This window comes from Rutilus rutilus (genome assembly GCF_951802725.1).
Source record: "Rutilus rutilus genome assembly, chromosome: 22".
Classification (NCBI taxonomy): domain Eukaryota; kingdom Metazoa; phylum Chordata; class Actinopteri; order Cypriniformes; family Leuciscidae; genus Rutilus; species Rutilus rutilus.
Window position 1 is genome coordinate 4,575,484 of NC_140227.1, and position 20,509 is coordinate 4,595,992.

The following is a 20,509-nucleotide window of genomic DNA, read 5'->3' on the forward strand; positions in this document are numbered from 1 at the left end:
AAGCAAGCACTGACCCCATGCGCGGACATTTCGACAAACGCCATTTTCGACCAAGAGAACATAAAAGGTTGACCATACAGTTACCCACCTTTCCAATGGTTTGATGACTTAAAGGGATAGCTCACCCAAAAATGAAAATTAGCCCATGATTTACACACCCTGAAGCCATCCTAGGTGTATATGACATTCTTCTTTCAGATGAATTCAATCAGAGTTATATAAAAAAAAATCCTGGCCCTTCCAAGCTTGATAATGAGAGTGAATGGCTGTTTGTCTTTGGAAGTCCATCAAATCGCATATCTTCATGATTAAAGTGCTCAACACGGCTCATGGGGGTTAATAAAGGTCTTCCGAAGTGAAGTGATGTGTTTGTGTAAGAAAAATATCCATATTTAAAACTTTATCGACTAAAATAACTAGCTTTCGGCAGACGGCCATACGCAAGTCGACTTACGCCAAGAGTAAACCTTGAACTCTTCAAGTTCACCCAAAAAATGAAAATTATTCATTAATATGTCATTCCAAACCCTTAAGACTTTCGTTCATCTTCAGAACACAAATGAAGATCTTTTTGATGAAATTTGAGATCTTTCTGTTCCTCCTTTGACAGCTACGCAACTACCAATTTGAAGCTTCAAAAAGTTAATAAAGAGATCGTAAAACTAATCCATATGAATTGAGCAGATTAGTCAAAAAATTTCTGAAGAGACACGATTGCTTGATGAACAGATTGAATTTAGGCTTTTATTCAGATATAAACATTCATCAAAGCACACATAGGTTTTGGTAAACGGAAGTTCAAGCATGTTCGCTTGACGTGCAAGATCCAATGAGGTTCATTCTCGTGTTACGCAGCACGTTTGAAATTCAGCGAGAACCAATGAGGTTCATAGCTTTACGATCTCTTTATGAACTTTTTGAGGCATCAAAGTGGTAGTTGCGTAGACTGTCAATGGAAAGACGGAAATCTCTTATATTTCATTAAAAGGATCTTCATTTGTGTTCCGAAGATGAACGAAAGTCTTGCAGGCTTAGAACGACATGAGGGCGATTAATTAATGACGACATCATTTTTTGGTGAACTAAGACCCACAGAATAAAGAAAGTCATACAGGTTTGGAACAACATGAGGATACGTAAATGATGACTGAATTAACATTTTCTGGTTAACGATACCTTAAGAGAAATAATCAAGAAGCAGACAATTCTGAGATTTTTTTAAACATTATTATTTTTCATTATATTACTATATTAACATTATTCAAAATATCATAGTCATTTAACAATTTATATTAGGAATAAGAAAATAAATACATACTTTAAGTATGGCTTCACAAAGGACTTAAACAGAAACATAAACAGCTGGGTTCAAATCAAATTAACTAAGAAAAAAATAAACCTTTCCCATTTACGAAACCGTAAGTGTTGGGAAAAATATTTTGAAAGCGTAATTTGGCATGACATGACTGTTATGAGAGTGCACTATGCGAGGACCTGAAGGGATGAGGAAAAACTGTCACAAATAAACAAGTGCTGTTGACCAATTTCATTCTTCCATCTAGCTAGTCTGTAGTGGCCAGTTCATTCAAGAACATAATAAAAGCTGGTATTCTCTTTCGTCACATCAGAGAAGACACTGTTGGTTTCATTTTTAAGTGGATTCACCCGAAGCCTAATTCCATGAACTTCAGAAAAAACACATTCTTTCGGTGCATTACCCAAGGTTGTGTGAAGTAGATAATGTTCTGAAAGGAAACTCAGTTTGGTTAAAAGAAATAGAGATGCCTAAGTGTGTGTTCACACTTTTTGGTCTGGACCAAACAAACCAAGTGAACACACCCTAAGAAAGAGCTTTCATGTTACGTCTCTATAGTCTGTTTTCAGTCCTGGCCTATATTGTGTAGCACAAACCTGACTGTGTAGACACAGACAACAAAGCCAGCTATAACACACAAGTTTCTAAGTGCTCCCTCGAGGTTTCGCTTTGGCTGGCGGTGTGCAGGAGCTTGTTGGGCCACTGCCTCCTGATTGGCTGCGTGACCATTATGCGGAGGAGCACCAAAAAGGTCTTCATCTCTATTAGACGTCACATCTGAAATGTACAGAGGTTGTTGTCGCACACTTAAGTCTCTCTGAGTCCTTTGCTTCATCTTGATCTCCTGTAAAACATTAGTATGTCACATTAAATGAACACACATTTCATTCACAAGCTTATTTCTGAGTAAGGTTTACCTCCGCAACCTCAGGAAACAGCTCACAGAAAACTCTGTCCTTCAGGTTGTATGCCAAGCTCTGCGCAGATAGCTGTCTTTTCTGACAGACAAATATAAAAAATGATAAAAGATTGAATGATAACCAATTAGGTTAAAAAAATATCCATACAATGGGAGCATGAATATTACCAACACAATCTCATGGCAATCCACAACTATTTCAAGTGATGCTCACTGCAGAGCCAAATGGGTGGAGCTTGACCTTGTCCAGCTCCACCTCTGTGGATCTAAGGGGTGGAGCTTATCCAAATTATGCCCCAGTTATGGTTAGGGGTGGATCTTTATGCTTACTTTTTTAAAGATCATGCGATATGCACCTCGTCAAAATACGTACGTTTGCATGGTGATGGTAAATGCATGGTATGGGAAGCAAAATTAGATGTAAAAGGTTAGTTCACCCAAAAATGGAAATTCTGTCATTAAGTACTCACCCTCACGTCGTTCCAAAACCATTTGATTTCTGTCCCTCCATTGACAGCAACTCAACTACTTTGACGCTTCAAAAGGTTCATAAAAAGATCGTAAAACTAATTGGTTGAGTGGTTTAGTCAAAATTTTCTGAAGAGACTCGATCACTTTAAATGATGAATAGATTGAATTGAGGCTTTTTATCCACATGTAAACATTGATCAGCAAATATAAACAAAAGCTCAACTGAACCTGCTTAATGCGCGAGAATGAACCTCATTGGTTCTCGCAGAAGCTCAAACTTGCTGCATAACGAAATCTCTACGATTTCATCAAAAAGATCTTCATTTGTGTTCCGAAGATGAAAGAAAGTCTTACGGGTTTGGAACAACATGAGGGTGAATAATTAAAGACAGAATTTTCATTTTTGGGTGAGCTATCACTTTAAATGCTTCGGCATTCTCTGGCAAAACATTTGCGTTCTCCGATAAACATTGTGTTCACTTACAAAACTTTTGCCATGGAAATAATATAAGATGAGAGGGAAAACTATATATTTCCAGAGCAAATGTGAATTTCTCTGCGGAACGCAACATTTTCTAGGGGGAATGCAGTACTTTTGCGATAGAATGCTAAATTTCCCGTGTAACACAAAAAAAATCCCAGGGGAACGCAGACATTTCTTAGGGGGATGCAATATTTTGGCGAGAGAACACAAAAGCTTTTTTCCTCTTATCCCATATTTCCTCCTATAACCATGTCCTCTCGGGGCTCCGTAATGTATATATAGCCTATACTTTCAGCAAAAAACGTGTTTGCATTTCAGTGTACATACAGTGAAGTCAGACGTCTCAATGCTTCCCAATGTGGGAATATTTTCCATCATGAAGCTCAGCAATCCGATGAGTATAGCAGAGACTGACCACGAAGGATTCCAGGTGTCAGGGTGAAAGTCACTTATGGACAGGCATAGCCTAGGGACATGGTAGCAGATACTTGAAAGTGACTTTACAGTAACTGTGTGCTTAAAAAGTCAAGCTGTTATTGACCTTACCGTGTGTTGCACTTGAATCTCCCATTAGGGGTTATCATATAAATACTAGGTGGTTTAAAAGGAAATTCTTGGGGGAATAACAATTTGCCATGATAGTAGCCACCTTAAATGAGCATCAAAAACGACATTGATTACACAAAATAAGAATAAGCTCAAACAATAGGCCTATAACATATAAGAAACACTTTAAGATCAAGTTTTCATTCAAGTGAAAGTATTCACGCCTACCCTCATAAGGGGATTTCTCAGGTCCACGAACAACAAAATGCCTGGGAAACATTTCATCATGAGCGAGATCATTAACAAACATTTCAAAACATGAACATTCAGGGAAAAAGGTTCATTTCACTATATTTTTTGCCCAAAGACCGCACAGCAAATAGATGTATTACGTTCATTCTTGTTTTTATATCAGTGCCAAAACCAGTGACATGACATTGACTGTATAAATCAGACAGATTCGTACCATTCTAGTATATTGGAGGGCAAAGGTTCGGCACAGATGTAAGGCACAGGGTCTTTCCTAATACTGAGGTAATCCTGCTTCAGGCGCCGTGTTGCTGTTGAAGAGGTTTTCCTGTTACCACCCCGACTCATCTGAAATTGTTTTACTTAAACTGTTAATGTTAAAATCGACATGAAAAAAAGTACACATAAAAGCTGATTCTACATGTAGCTGGCATACTCACCACTCCAGATCAGATAATAGTGTGGAGAGTATGAAATGAAGCGTCCAGTCTCTGTAAATGGGTCAGTTTCAAGTGTCAACTTGCTTTGTGATTTTAAGTCAATACTGAAAATGTCCCATAAACATGGACATGCACGAGTCCTGAAGTCACAAGTGTTCACGTAGTGACTTCAGAGAAGAGAAAATGAAGGTAACATCATTTCTGTCTGCTTTCACTTTTGATTTTATAAGGAGTGGTACTAGGCTAACATTTTCTCTTCCTTTTTTATCAGAGGGAAGCTTTGCCATATGAAAATACACCCAATAACATTTTTGTGGTTTTGTAGGAAAATAAAAATTATTCTGATTTAGACTACAGCCACTTTTCATCATTGTTACTCAGATTGAGAATATTCGCACATAGATACACAATCTCACACACACATTTACACAGTTTTTTGTTAGACCTCACCTATGTTGCAGGTACATCGGAGTTGAGTGTTCGTTAAGCATAAATACTGCTAAGGAAGATCATTTACACACACATGCACACAATCCTGAGTCAAAAAGTGGTTTGGAGAAATGGTCAGACACATAAAAAGAGACATTGTTTTGTATTGTTAGGTAGATTGTAACAAAGGCACAACATGTATTTGGCATCAACTCATTGGGCTGTGATATTCTTGCTGAGGTTTGAATTGATGCATTTTGTAGTAAAGAAATGAGTGTACTTTGTATATAGCTCAAAAATTCTATTACAGATATAGTCTCCCTACATAGTTATAGAGGATGATCAGATATTTCTGATCGCATTCCTCTGGGCTGAGAACGGTTTGTAATTGTGCCGTGTAACAAAGCTCAAGTGGAAACACAACTGGAACGGTTCTTGAAACATTGGGCTGGACGGTGGAAAAGTGGTTTGTTACTTTTCCTTTTTACACAACATCCTTGTAAATAATTCGATTTATGTGTAAAATAAGGCCTGTGATAGACATAACTTGACGATACTTTGACGTTTTGTTCTGCAACATAAATTACACACACCCATAGGGAAAACGCAAATTTTTAAGCAGTTATGTTCACTTTTGAAAATGTACGTTTTTAATAAATAACTAGATAAGGCAGTTTGGAGTGTGTGTAATTTACGTTGTAAAACAATATGTCAAAGTATCGTCAAGTTATAATTCCCACAGGCTTTATTTTTCTCATAAATTGAAAAAAAAAAACATTATAAAACCCCATTGGAAAATCTGAAAGGAACCAGCGGCTGGGTTCAGGGAGATCTCTGAATCAATTCATCGAGCTAACTATTCAGATTGACAATCTGATTTGTTCTTGTCGTCCAATCGGAACTGGATCACCCAGCACACAATATCCAGTCACTCCTTCTCAAACTGAACCCATGCAGCTTGGATATACTCATCTGACTCCTGAGGAACGAGAACGCCGCATACGTCAACATCTATGCCTTTACTGCGGTCAAGCAGGCCATTTGAGGGCGTCTTGTCCCACAAGACCACCTCCTCGTAGTTCCTCTACGGTGAGTCCATGTATTCAGGCACATCACTCCATTTCTTGTATTAAAGCCTACCTGTAGTCCTGTCACTAGAGGGCATCACCTGTAACACAAGCAAGTATCCCAGACAATTAACATCCGGCTTGCTGCATCCATTGCTTGTTCTTCGCCGACCATGGTCCCATCTTGCCATAGATCATAGATCGTTTCACCAAGGCCTGTCATTTAATTTCACTTCCCAAGCTGCCCACAGCATTTGAGACAACTGAACTCATGTGCAACTTTGTGTTTCGCTTCTATGGCCTCCCTGAGGACATTGTGTCGGATCGAGGCTCCCAATTCCCATCTAGAGTATGGTCAGCATTCTTCCAACGACTCAATATCAACATTAGCCTCACTTTAGGATATCACCCTCAATCTAATGGTCAAACAGAACATCTCAATCAGGAAATCACCCAGTTCCTCAGATCCTATTGTCATCAAAATCAAACAGATTGGAGTCAATACCTCATGTGGGCAGAGTATGCACAGAACTCACTTCAAAAGCCCTTCACCAGACTAACTTCATTCCAATGTGTAATGGGCTTCCAACCTCCTCTATTTCCATGGTCAGGGGAACCTACAGATGTACCCTTTGTCAACGATTGGCTCCAGAGGAGCAAGGACATCTGGAATCAGGCTCACACCCACTTGCTACATGCTGTCAGGAGACAAAAGTTGCAGGCCGATCGTCACCATTGCTCCAATCCTGAATATATTCCAGGTCAATGGGTCTGGCTATCCACCCGAGACCTTCGCCTCAGACTTCCATGCAAAAAACTCAGTCCCAGGTATGTGGGTCCCTTCCAAATTGTTAAACAGATTACACCAGTTTCTTTTCGTTTGGCATTGCCTTCTAATTATCGGATCTCTCCCACTTTTCATGCATCACTTCTTGGTGGCCGGCGAGGAGGCATACCAGGTTCAAGATCTACTCGATTACAGACGCCAGGGTAGGCTCCTCCAATATCTGGTGGATTAGTAGGGGTACGGCCCGGAGGAGTGATCCTGGGTTAATGCAGAGGACATACTCAACCCCACACTCGTAACTGAGTTCCATAGGATGAACCCGGAGAAACCGGCCCCTCGATCTCGCGGAAGACCCCAGCGTCATTTGCCTCCTTGCGTCAGGAGCCGCTCGCCACCAGAGGGATCCCTCTCCCGAATATTAAACCTCTTTGAACTACATTTCCCTCTCACATACCTGGCACTGATTGCCCTTGCACCTGACTTTCGTCAGTGGACTATTTAAGCTGCTCTCAGACTCTACTTCATTGCGAAGTTTTGGTTTGCCCTGGTGAACATCTCTGAGCGTTCCTTCCTGTGTTTGTGTCGTCCCGTGGATTACTCTTGGACTGTTTATTCTCTTGGTGATTCTTTGCTGCCTGCCCAGGACTGTTTTCTACTGTGGACTGATTTATGGAAGTTTGCTGCCTGCCCTGACCGTACGCCTGTTTTCGGATTTTGAGTTGCTTTGTCTCTGCTGTTGTGTTTGCTGGTGACTGACCCTGATTGTACGACCAAGATTACAATTAAGCTGCAAATGGATCCTCACTTTTTGACTGCTGAAATAAATCTCGTTATATTGTTCCGTTTTGGACAGTCGTGGAAACGCCATCAAGATTTTTCTTTTGCTATTGGAGCAAATTGGAATACAAAAAATATATTTACTGTCATCTCCCTTTCACCGCTTTTAGAAGTTTACAAATTTTTTTTTTTAATCATATAAATGAAATGTTACAAATTTAGATTTTGGATGTTGTTTTTTTTAATACAGTTTGATGGTTAAAGTCTCAATGCTGCAGACGGTAACATTTCTAAAACCAAAAGCCTTTTTAATGTATACTCCAACCCATTAAGTAAAAATCTAAGTTACCCCTAAAACATTTTCAAAAAACAAGGAACATAATAAATAATGCTCAATTACCAAACTATTTCATACATTCTTCTGTAGCACGTGAGCACCAGATATGTCACTGTCTTAATAGATAAATTACAGAATGGTTACATGTGAATTAGAAATGTTATTTACATAGTTAACCACACAAACCACAAATAAATCTCCCTTTAATTCTTATGGGAATCAAAGCTGCTCAAGTCTGCCCAGACCACACTAGGGATGTGCACTTTTAAAATAACACTAAAACCCCTACAAAATAAAACCATAAAAGCTTAAAATACAGAGCTTTAGGAGTAGACCAAATCTAAAAACAAAACAATCCATGTTATTAAAACCGATCACCCAAGCTCTTATTTCAACATTTTCATATATTATTCTTTGAGATGAGTAAAATCTTGAAGACACCCTTCATCATAGGCCTCAGTGACTGCTGGTTAGTGTTTTGGAGGAGTGTAAAGCCATGTGCGGAAACTCCCGAAAGATGACAGTGCACGTGGAGACGTCTGCAAAAGGAAACAAGTTAGCATTCTCCAATCATACTGTACTGAGTATAGACACATTTATCAAAAACACCAGTCGAATCCCTGCTCCGTTTCTATTCACTTGCAGGGAACTAACTGTAATAATATCGTATGTATCATATCATATCATCATATATCGTATCTTATCATATCATATCTTTTGAAACCTTCCCCATAATAAATAAAGAATCAATAAATGGGTAGTTGACATGAAATGTTGAGCAGTGACAGTAGCGATGTGACATAATTTGCCACATTTAACAAAAAAAAAAACCACACATTTAATTTTATTTGAATTATAATAAATGGAGTTTTATGTCCTTACATTAAATGAGAGACTATAATGAATTTTGGTACTTAACCAGATTTATCCAATCTGGTAAATTAATATCACACAGCATAACTATTTAACTTACACTGTTAAAGGTGATTAAACATGCATGGTGAAGAATTAAAAGAAATCGTAACCAGTAACAGAATCTAAAATATAAAACTTAGCTTGCACAATAATAATACATTTAATATTAACAATGAATGCAATATGTAATACACACTGTAACTACCATACTAGTATATACATAAACTACCATTTAAAGGTTTGGGGTCAAATTAATACTTGCATTAATGAATGCATTAAATTGATCAAAAGTGACAAAAGATTTCTATAAAAAAAAAAAAAGAATCCTAAAACAAATATCATGGTTTCCAAAAAAATATCAGAAATGTTTCCTGAGCAGCAAATCACCATATTAAAATTCAGCTTTGATCAGATAAATAAATTACACTTTAATATATTTTCAAACAAACAGAAAACAGTTAAGCAGTAATATTTCAAAATATGATTTTTTTTTTTACTGTATTTTTTTTTACTTTAAAAAAATCTTACCGACCCCAAACATTTAATAGGTAATGTAAATACATACGTACAATATAAATGTGAAACTAAAATCTTTGTGTTGAATAAAAAAATAAGGAAATTGATCAACTAACCCATGTGTTTTTTTTAAAGCACCAGTGTGATTAGTGTGAAGAGAACATGTGACAAAAACAGATGGTGTTTTTTCAGGAAGAGAGCTCAGAGACCATACTGACGAGCAGCATTTTCACCATATATTTATGATGTTCTCGAGTCAGTAGCACACAAGTGTAATCACAGATCCCTTTTAAATGAGGGAAGAGACCCATAAAGTGAAAGACCCAAACCCAGTAGTGAACAGTCTGTAACATCACTCACTCGAAAACTCTTGCGCGTTACCCTCAGTGGACTCACGGGTATACTGGGCTCTAAAAGAGGAATAATACCTAGTAAGACAATGTTACCATCACAATATCAATTACAAAAACACAGAAAATATGCCTTGCATGGGAAAATTGCATTATGGGTGTCGCCAAGAAAAAAAAAATCCCCACCCCAACACCTCGCCGTCTGCAAAAGCCTTCGTGAGGAACAGCAAGCTGATGCAGAACGTGTCGTAAGAGAGAAAGAGCAGAGCAGAAATATGAGCTTAAGACTTTGCCTGTTTTATTGTTTGTCAGTGTTTCAAAAGACAAGCTTCTTTTTATAGATTTCTGTCATACAAACAATAACAAACAATTGTACAAACAATACAAGAATGTCTCCAAACACAGAACGTCATCTAACAGTGTGAAAACAGATTGCACCGAATGTTGCAAGAGAAAATGAGTTAAAGGTCCGAACGCAAGAACCACAGTTCAACAAAGAGAGAGAGAGAGAGAGAGAGAGCAAGCAGTTGAAAAGAGTTCAAAGGTCAAAGCATATTCACAGCACAGTAGTTACGTACTTTTTCAGCTAAACTTTGTTTAAAACACATCCAGACACAATGACTGAACTGGTCCCTTCTTGGCGAATATCTATTCTATACACTGTCTCTATTTTCAGATCATCGAATGTTTCTTTAAAACAAAAACTTAAAATGTACAATTACATTTTTCCTTTCTTCAAGCTATTTCCATTGAGATTTCCGATTAATATGCCAGTCTTTTGCACTTGCTTTATAGCCAGCCTGTATAAAGGTGAAGCGTGTCATTATTCAATGTTAAAATGTATGAAGTACACCGTAGGCCGAGTCCCCTTAATAAAGCGTAAATGCTGCGTGGAACTATCAAAACATTGCGTTTGTTTGAGAATCGAATGATGTGAATTTGGGGGCGAGACTATTTGTTTGTTGACCAATGGCAGATTGAGAGAATGTTTGAACACACTTCACCTTTACTTGTAAAAATCCAGTCACGAATGCCAGAGCGTCACACAGAATCCTATCCCACTACACCCCAAATCAATTTGTTTCATTCACAATACTGAATGTTTTTCTTATTCACGGTGTATTTATTCTTAATCATTAAAACGTCAAAGCTAAAATTTGTTATATTAAACATCACCCTTTCTTTGTGTTTTCTCTTAGTCTTAGTTAGCAAGCTAACAGCTTAGCATAGTGCTAACCGCTTAAGATAAGCTGTTTAAATTAGCTACGTTTGTAGAGATAGATAGGATTCTGATGCCGTATTCTTAAAACTGGGATCATCTGAACCAAACGTGGTCAAAAAATGGACAACACAGCGCAGATGTCATCTGCAGTCATGCATTTTTACATTATGACAGAATCAGGTGGCTAAAATAAGGAACCATGCTTGCTAATGCAGACAGGCACTTTTGCCTTGGTATGCGAGCGAGTAAACGCATGCAAATGCTGACTGCTTTCACAGACAGACTGCTTCTAGACAAGCATTTCTCATTAAAAATCACATGACAGTCATTTGGGAGCTTGGCAATACAAGTACAAATATATAAAACAGACGGCTGCGATACGTTTTATAAATAATTTCGAATGGCTGACGTATTTTTAAATCTTTAAACACCCGTTTTGTTAGCATATGAGGGGGTCTGATGTGTTTTTGAAATGCGAAAGACAAAAAAAGATCTAGTTAGGCAAACGTAAACGCCCATACATATTTCCATATTCTAGTTATAATTGCACTAATCCTCAGGACGGAATATAAATAAAAAAGTACAACAAACAACATTAACATGAGGCAAAATAACATAAAAAGAAAAGAACTCTGTTGTAAAAAAACTAAAAATACTGTCGGTAGGAAAAGTGCGCACAGTCATATTTTGCACATAATGACTCAATAACACTCAGAAATGCTGTTTTGAATTACTAATGAACTCTAATTCAGTGAGACAAGGCCGTTAATCCATCAATTTATTATTACATCGCGATTAACGTCACGTTTGAATGACGGCCATTTGTAGCCGTTCCGTTTCAATATTTTGTGTTAACCACATACATAACGAACACAACGTGTAAACTATACTTGGTCAGGTGAGGAGGAAGTTGAGGATATCACTCGATCCTTGCTAAAGCTATTCCTGTTACGGGCTACAAACTTAGTATGTAGTCCTCCTCACAGTCTGCCAGCGCTCAAGAGCGCCCCCTAGCATTCGTCAATCGTGAGGCAGATAAACTCCTGAATACACTTTTTGTACTGCTGCTCTGTGGGACTGCTGCTGGGATATTGACCTGGCTGTCCGAAGGGCCCGTCCGCTTCCCGCATCTCTTCATTCATCCGAGCTAGCCGCAATCTAACCGAGGACAGAGAGAACAAAAACATGAGTTTCGTGTGCAGTGGCTTCCCAGACAGCAACATAGTGTGGATTCACCGCGTACCACATGTGGGCCGGATCTGGGCCGACACTATGTTGCTGTCTGAGTCTCTGGGAGAATCCACAAGGGAAGTGAAGTACTCGACTTACAACGTGACGATGTCTGCATTGGCTGCCTGAACGGCGATACTGAGCGGGTCCTGCCCGTCTCCGTCGACCTCCATCTGAGAGGCTCCTCGCTTCAGGAACAAACACACCTGTCTGTGGACACAAACAAACACCACACAAAGGGTCAACTAAAACTTCACTGTGTAAATGACTGAGGTGAATCAGTTTTTGGTCAAGATCTTGTATTGACAATGCAAGAGTCCAGCACTCTGTAAAGTCTCCTCCAGCACATCCCAAAGACTTTCAGTGAATTTAAGCTCTGGACTCAGAGGAGCCGATTCACGTGTGAAAATGATTCTTCGTGCTCACAACCATTCTTTCACAATCTGAGCCTGATGGATCTTGACATTGTCATCCTGGAATATGGCCATGATGTGTCTTTCTACATGGTTGTTTAAGAAATGAAAAGCTACACACTCGATGAACTGTTGCCAAACATATAACCTGCTAGAAACATAATAATCACAGCGCCTTTTTTGGACAAGCAGTGTATATACAGTGTATAGCACTATATATGGGATGTCTGACCACGACTGACTGGAAAGAAGAAATGAACCGGATAAGATTTCCACATCAAAGAAGGCGGAGACCCAGAGAACACCTACCTATTAAATAATCGCCATGGACCAATGATTATATATACCAATGAGTTTATATCTCGCAATTCAGACATCTTTTCTCAGAATTGCATGTTTATATCTCACAATTCTGACTTTATATCTCTCAATTGCATGTTATAAAGGTTGTCACAGTCTTGAGTGATTTCTTACCCCGTGTGACCCAGGCACGTGGCGTGGTGGAGAGGTGCCCGTCCTCGTCCGTCCCTCTGATTGACATCTGCTCCATTCTGCAGCAGGAACTCGCAGGCTATCAGAGAGCCCTATGAGAGGGATGGAGATATCAAACATTTACTGAGTAAAGTAAACACTGATAATTGACACTATTAACTGTACAAGGAGTATACACCGAAAAATTACTGGATAACGCTTGACAAAAATACTATTTTAGTCTTTCTACTTCAAACCTTCAGGTTTAATTTAATGTTTTATCTCCGATTTCTCTGTAATAATTTTTATGAGTGTAAATGGTTTCAAAATAAATCCTACACCAATTTTCTTTTTCAGTACAGAAAGTCTCACCCCTGTGACGGCTTGTATTAATGGACTCTTGCTTTCGTCCTCCTCGTTGACTGAGTTGACATCTGCACCGTGTGCGAGTGCTTCCGCCATGACCGGGAGGTTCCTCGCCCGTGACGCCTTATGAAGCAGCGCGCTCGGGTCAAGCTCCCGCCCGTCTTCTGGATCCGACGCTTCCTGCTCGATATCAACCTCTCCGCTGGATTCATCAGAGTCCTCACACTCTGCCATAAAACAGAAAGGCATGGAAGATAAAGAAGGAGATACGCACAACAGATAGATATACTAATGTCGGACATCTTCTCACCTTCTTCAGTGACACTGTCCACCACTGAGCCGAAAACGAGTATGTCCGTGCTGCCGTCCGTACTGCCGCCAAGCCCGCTGTCACTGCTGAGACCTGCGGGGCCAACGGGTGCCAAGCGAGGGACACGTTACTCACACCATGACCTTCTCAAACATTCTGTGCTAAACTCCTCACATAGTACATCATAAAATGAATCTGAAACAGGCTACATGTTACTGTAGCCATTCTCTATGAAAATCAACAGTGTTGGGGGTAACGCATTACACGTAACGCGAGTTACGTAATCAGATTACCTTTTAAGTAAGTAGTAAAATAACATTACTTTTAAATTTATAACAAGTAAAGCAAGTTACTTTGTTTTCCGATTTATTCACTGACACCTCTCCTGTCCTCATATTGAGAGAAATCAGGAGTAAATGCAGATATGTTGTGTGCGCCGTGTGAACATGACGGTTATTGTAGTTCTAGACTAAATGTGAGCATTCACATAAAAAAAAAAATAAATAAATAAATATATATATATATATATATATATATATATATATATATATATATATATATATATATATATATAAATAAATCTCACTCATCTTACTAGCACATAAACAGATTCACTGTTCCTCAAAATCAATACAAACAGTCAAATGCAAACTCAGAATATTAAGCAAACCTGCAAAAATACTTTATGTATTTAATCTCACTTTATTAACCAATGTCTTTGCTGCTGACCTTTGCTAATCCAATTCAATCATACTAATAAGCAAAAATTACTTTTTAGTCACATCACATTTGTGTTTGATTTTTTAGTTTTTATTGCTGAAGAAAGAGTTGAACTTTCTTCTCCTGCATCCTATTCTTCTGCGATCCAGTGGTGTTTCCCGTACGACGTCGTAACTCGCTGCTTCACTACCATAGTACGATGCATCGTTGAAGAAATCAACTAGCTAGTCACGACTGTTTCACGAAACCATATTGTCGCAAAGCGGTCGTTCAACCACGTTGGTTTATGACGTCACGCACGTGGAGTAATAATTTCTTTTAATGAAACTGTTTGAGATCGAATTAACGCTAGATGTTTTGCTATAAATTACAGACATGGCATCTAAGGACTATTTCTCATTTTTCTCAGTTATTTTGCTTTATTTCCAGATTCAATCATAGGCTCGTTCTTACGTACTAGAGCACGTTCGCACATGTCGTTCCAACCACACAACTTTGCGATGGTTTTGGGAAACACTGACTCGCTAAACTATGCTGATAACGACAGAACTTGCGAACACAGTTGGCTAACGATACCCTGGAAATCCAGAGTTCTCGCGAGAGCACAAGTTGAATTTGCTCAGTGAGTTACTCTGGAGTCTAGTAATGATGCTCATTAAATATGCCCGTCTATCTGAGCTGCACCAATCAAGTCAAGTCAAGTCATCTTCATTTATATAGCGCTTTTAACAATGTAGATTGCTTCAAAGCAGCTTTACAGAGATAAGCGTATAATTTAAGGTAACAGAGATTGTTTTGGCTTTATAGCAGAGTTAAGTTATTTCCATCTAAAGTTAGTTTTGATTGATTTGCTTCCGTCGCAACGATCATTTGTTATTAAATTAGGGGCCGCTAAGACGACACCATTCCCTCTACACAGACTTTAAACGCGAACCTGTGAGAAACGCTGATGGCGTTCACATGCGCATTTAGAATGGGTTCTATAGTTATGTGCGTTTGAATATACGCAGGTTTCACATCGGGTTATCTGATATAGGCGGGCCAGAGGCGAGCTAAACAGATGACGACAGCGATGTGACCTCGAAGTCATTAGTAAACATTGCAAGATGGCTATGGATGAACACCAGTTGTTTGAAACGGCTTTGGCCGCTACAGTGAAAGATTTAGACTTTTTATCTAAAAGAGGAACAGAAGACGGCGCTCGAATCGTTCCTTTGCAAGAAGAGCGTTTTTGCTGTTTTGCCGACCGGACACGGTAAGAGTCTGATCTATCAGTTAGCTCCGCTGGAAGCTAAGCGATAACTTGTTGTGATTGGTCGTAGTGTTATCCAATTGCGTGCAGTGAGATTTTAAAATGCATGCTTGGTGCCGCCCCTCGAGCTGGCCGATTTTCAGTAGTCGACGCCAGACCATTAATCTTTCAGATTTAGGTCTGGATTTCCAGGCTAGGTGAACGATGCTTTCGGGAAACGCACAATAGAACGGCAGCGCAGCTGAAAGGTGTTTTTAAACGGCGCCCTCTACTGTACAGATGTGAATTTGCGTTTCCTTCAGTCTGAGACTTTTTCATTTCACTTTTGGTGTGAAAGGGATTTTACATTTGCCAAAAATAGAAGTTTTTTTTTGTTATTAAAAAACAAAAGTAATGTAACATTACTTTCCATAAAAAGTAACTATGTAACACGATAAGCTACTTTTTAGGGAGTAATGCAATGTTGTGAGTAACTTTCCCCAACACTGACAGCAGGAGATATATGTGATAGACATGGTTGTCTCAGGCTCTTTAGAAGGTAAAGTCTCATAAGAAACTTACTGCGAGGCCCTGAGCCCGTGTCAAAGTAAGAGAAGAGTGAATCAAGCTCATCGGGACAAAACAAAGACTCTCTCCGAAACTTGGCGGCTGCTGCAGCTGAAGGTGACAAAAAAAGAGAAAAGGACATCATGTCAATTTGAGATGATTGGACATGAGAACTGGATACAACCGTGTCCAATTCTCACTTTGTCCAACTCAGATGAGTAGAACAAACATGTTCAGAAATGACCATTACCAGCGGAGAGATTGCCTGGCGACATGATCCCGGCATCGTGCCTGTATTTCCGGCGTGTTTTAGGGGCTCTGATGGAGCTGTTGTGTCTCCTGCACTTCTTCACGCTCCAGTGACGTGATTTCCTGCTCCCCTCCACCAGGGCTTCGGAGCCACACATCTTCTTCAGAAACTTCCTCTCCACGTATTTCGCTTTGATCCACGCTTCTTTCTCCTGCCTAATAAAACATCAGAAGCAGAACAGGGAGCTTTTATTAATGAAACATTCAATATATAAAAATATAATTACATCAAAAGGATTTTTTAAAAAAATCTAAGTTAGGGATGCACCGATATGAAGTTTGTTTATATTTGAAAGCCGATAACCGATCTATTGGCCGATAAATCTAAATCCACTTTTTTTATTACAGAAACAAGTCTCACTATTCAAAAGCCATGTCCCAAGCACACAATTATAATGTTCTCATTATAATTTTATGTAGCCTATATGACAGACTTGTTGCACTTGACTGTATTTTCCTTTTTGAAGTGATTTAAATCATATTTCAATCAATTCAAAACCATCATGTCGAACAGTGCGCATCTGAAGTGTCTCAGCTGAAGGAAATAACCCATTATTTATCGGCTTTAATATATCCGCCAATTTTTAACATATTTCGGCCGATACCGATATGGTGGCCGATATATCGTGCGTCCCTAATCTAAGTTATAAATTATGGTCATTAATACAATGCAATGGCAGAGATTTGGCCACACACTGACCTTGAGCTGTTGGGACCGGGTTTCTTGAGTCCTTGTTCCTCACACGCGCCTTCATAAATATGGTTGATTACAGTGTTGCCAAGCTCACACATTAGCTAGAGAGAAAACAGTCATAAAGCATTATTCAATCAATAAAAGTCAAAAATATTATAACCAAAACCAAGTAATAAGCATATCTAAAATGTATGTATCTGATTAAATGGAAGCATAGGAAACTATAGTATAGGAAGAATAGGATTTTAGGAAACTATACCGGGTGCAGTGTTGGGGAAAGTTACTTTTGAAAAAGTTGTATGGTTGAAGTAGATCAGGTTGAATCAGAAGTTGAAGTAGGTTGAAGAAGATAGTTGTGTTGTTTAACATTTGATTAATGCAGTTTTTCGTAATATTCCGAGTTTGTATTTGACAGTTTTTATTTATTTTGAGGAATACTGAATCTGTTTTTGTGCTAGTGGGATGAGTAAATGTATGTTCACAGTTAGTCTAGAACTACAATACCTATCATGTTCACACACAGCGCACACAACGCCTCGGCACTTACGCACGATTTCCCTCAACATGGGGACAGGGGAGCAGTCAATAAATGGGAAAATAAAGTAACTTGCAATACTTGTTTGAAAAAGTAACTATTTTATTGTAGATTTAAAAGAAATGCGTTACTTTACTCGTTACTTGCAAAAAAAGTAATCTGATTATGTAACTCACGTTACTTGTAATGCATTACCCCCAACACTGTTTGGGTGAATTTATAAAGAAAATGAAGACTATTTCCATAATTAAGCATCCCCCATAACGCTTATTATTTTTTAGTTGTAGGCTAATTCTCATTATTATTTTTATTGAATTTTATGCAGTTCATTTGCATGTAAACTTCTTTATTTAAACATAAATTATATATATATTGTTTACATTTAAACCAGCCAAAATTAAAGATCATAAAACAAATACTACAATAATACATGCATACTTTACAACTTAAATAATATATCTTTATCTGCATTATAGTAATGAGAATGAAGTTTTGAAAAAGGTAATGAATATTTTTGGGGGAACATGCTTAATATTAGATTATTTTAATATAATTTGTATTATATATTAATGAAAATAAAGTTTCTTAATTTTTTTCTTTGATATCTTTTTGTTTGGGGTGAAATGAGATTCACCCTTTCAGTTCTCACTTCATCACTCAGGTCTTACCTTCATAAGCTCTGGCTCCCACGTGTCGAGTGTTAAAGAGCGAACTTTAGAGCAGTGGACACCTAAACTCCTGCAGACATAGAATAGAGATCATAAAAATTACCCTATATTCAAGAATCTTCAATATGGAATTATTCTGATTTAGGCACACATACATTTGATACATTCAGTTATATTTTGCCGTGACATTAAAAATGACTTTTTCACTTATACTAGTCAAAGTGGAACAATGGCAGGACACATTTGTGTCAGGCTCCTGTAGAAACCCATCAGAATCTGCCAGATCTCCATCTGCAGCCCCTGTCGTGCCTGAGCAAATCAAATCTAATGCCTCTGTGTATTATGAGTGCAGTCGTTGAGGAGGTATGAGAGATTTAATCTGATTATCAGGCTGGCGCCGGTAATCTGCAGAGGAACTGATGAAGCAGAAAAGGTGCTTCACCCTGAGGGAATGACGCAGTGTGTACACGAGAGTCATAAGGATGAGGGCTTGCCTTCACGTAAAGCCATTCTGCTGTTGGGTTCAATCTGTCATGGGTGATGTAGTCGGGATAAACGCACTGACGCAGGTGGCTTTAAGGCCTGTCGATCTTCAGTCAAAACAATATAGAAACAGATGGCTTCTCAGATGTTTAGATAGTAAGTGGGCAAATTCTAATCGGAAGTGAGCATCCCTTTGCCCCTCTCCCTCTGAAGGGCCCATGAAGTGGGCACTTTGGAGGAGGCAGGGCAGTTGTGAGATAATGTAAAACGTTTGGAACACACTTGGTGAAGGAAGCAATGAAAAATAATGTAATTTCCTCATTTATTTTCACCTGGAATGTTACCAGGACAATGCAGATTGGTTTCCATCACCCCATTAGCTGCTATTACAATTTAAGAATTAAATTTTTGCATATAAATATATATTGTACAGTTACATTTTTAACGTGTGTGTGCACGGCCTAAAATGAACACTCGCCAAGCGGCAAATAAGAGTAAAAAACAGCATTGGCGAGTATATAAAACGGTGTCACTCTCCAGTTGGCCAGTAACATTTTTATGAATCATAACAATGCAAGACACTTTCATCTTAAAGAAAGCTTAAGCTTTGACAAGACGACGCGAAAGGGAGCTAATTTCATTACTCGTGTTCTTTGTGGAAAGTTTTGTGTGCGCAAATCTGAAACAGAGCTCTCCTTTATGTCTTCTTGCAATTGGGTGGACAAATTCACACAAAATTGTCAAAAAAATAGAGAGTATCCCAGTAAACATAGTCATATGTCTTATATTAGATCTGTCATTCGCTCTTAAAGTGACAGCAGCCTAATATTCCTGCAGCTGTCTGTGTTTTTAATGTTATTCAAACAACAAAAGACAATTTTTTTTTTTTTTAAATCACTCTCTGTTCTTGACTGAATAACTTTTGTAACTTTAATAAGGATGTTTAATCTATACAGTGTTATTTTACATTTGCGTTTTTCATTAAATTTCTGTTTCATTAATTAAACCTACCTGAAAAACATTGTATATTTCATTTATATATTTGTTATATTGTATTTATTTGTGCTTTTGCTTGTAATTTGATTATTGGTTCTTATTTTATTACTGACTGTTTATTTGTCTTTAATAATTTTTTTAATGTATATTAGTAAGGCTAGTAATTTTAGCTATGGTATCGAAATTGGAATAGCTAGAGAATTGTGAATTTTCACTGATATCTAAAATGTTGGCGTCATTACTGCCTGTTTTTGCAAAAAGAGTTTCATGGGCGGTAAAACATGTTTATGGACGGTAAATTTTCTTAAGTCACCGACCATTGGCAGGTGTGGCAAAAAGTTAGTTTTAGGCCCTGTGTGTGTGTGTGTATGTTTCCTCTTTAAAACTTGCCTTCTCGTCTTTGGGCACAGCAGGCATTCACATTTACCTAATGTATCTAACACAATTATTACCTATGAAAATTACTTAAACTATATGAAATGCATAACAAACATATTTGTAATATATCACAAATATGTGTAATATAACACGTATACAACACAACCTGAATTATTGAGGTATACGTTAACTCGACCTCTCCCACCATCTAGCTTTACAATGAATCACGAGGATTCGCCACCCTGGGTCACATGACCATATATAATAAAATTATATGATACATTTTAAACATTTAATATGATAAATGTATTATG

At 38.2% G+C, this 20,509-nt stretch overlaps 2 protein-coding genes across 3 annotated transcripts in view; both read right to left on the reverse strand.

Moving 5' to 3' along the window:
- Positions 1-1,180: 1,180 nt before the first annotated feature.
- Positions 1,181-4,554, reverse strand: LOC311282289 (ubiquitin-conjugating enzyme E2 J2-like). The gene is made up of 7 exons (XM_084395970.1): positions 4,425-4,554; positions 4,202-4,332; positions 3,964-4,004; positions 3,736-3,838; positions 3,517-3,655; positions 2,233-2,313; positions 1,181-2,159 (listed from the first exon to the last, which is right to left on the reverse strand). Exons 2-7 carry the CDS (start codon positions 4,330-4,332, stop codon positions 1,881-1,883), a joined length of 774 nt encoding a protein of 257 aa, XP_084252096.1. The 5' UTR covers positions 4,425-4,554; the 3' UTR covers positions 1,181-1,880.
- A 3,159-nt stretch (positions 4,555-7,713) lies between these two features.
- acap3b (ArfGAP with coiled-coil, ankyrin repeat and PH domains 3b) overlaps positions 7,714-20,509 on the reverse strand; it is a 97,546-nt gene continuing 84,750 nt past the window's right edge. Inside the window, exons 16-26 of one of the 2 annotated variants that reach the window (XM_084395259.1) lie at positions 18,339-18,408; positions 17,142-17,236; positions 16,383-16,597; positions 16,148-16,243; positions 13,615-13,707; positions 13,311-13,531; positions 12,942-13,051; positions 12,154-12,264; positions 11,921-11,982; positions 9,613-9,662; positions 7,714-8,360 (exon numbers count right to left, since the gene is read on the reverse strand). In XM_084395259.1, the coding sequence (XP_084251385.1) occupies positions 8,292-8,360; positions 9,613-9,662; positions 11,921-11,982; positions 12,154-12,264; positions 12,942-13,051; positions 13,311-13,531; positions 13,615-13,707; positions 16,148-16,243; positions 16,383-16,597; positions 17,142-17,236; positions 18,339-18,408 (1,192 nt within the window). In that variant the 3' untranslated portion in view covers positions 7,714-8,291. Of the gene's footprint in view, positions 8,361-9,440; positions 9,663-9,788; positions 9,834-11,920; positions 11,983-12,153; positions 12,265-12,941; positions 13,052-13,310; positions 13,532-13,614; positions 13,708-16,147; positions 16,244-16,382; positions 16,598-17,141; positions 17,237-18,338; positions 18,409-20,509 lie in introns of those variants that run through there. The other variant, XM_084395258.1, reaches the window with a different exon arrangement.

Bases quoted from the DNA above. Each gene is read 5' to 3' on its own strand.
- LOC311282289 (XM_084395970.1), bottom strand. From the start codon at position 4,332: ATGAGTCGGGGTGGTAACAGGAAAACCTCTTCAACAGCAACACGGCGC. The intron at 3,839-3,963 runs GTAGGCGTGAAT...TGCTCATTTAAG, and splicing joins TGAGAAATCCCCTTATGAGG to GTGGCTACTATCATGGCAAA. The intron at 2,314-3,516 runs GTATGTACACTG...TTTGTCTGTCAG, and splicing joins TTGAGACGTCTGACTTCACT to AAAAGACAGCTATCTGCGCA.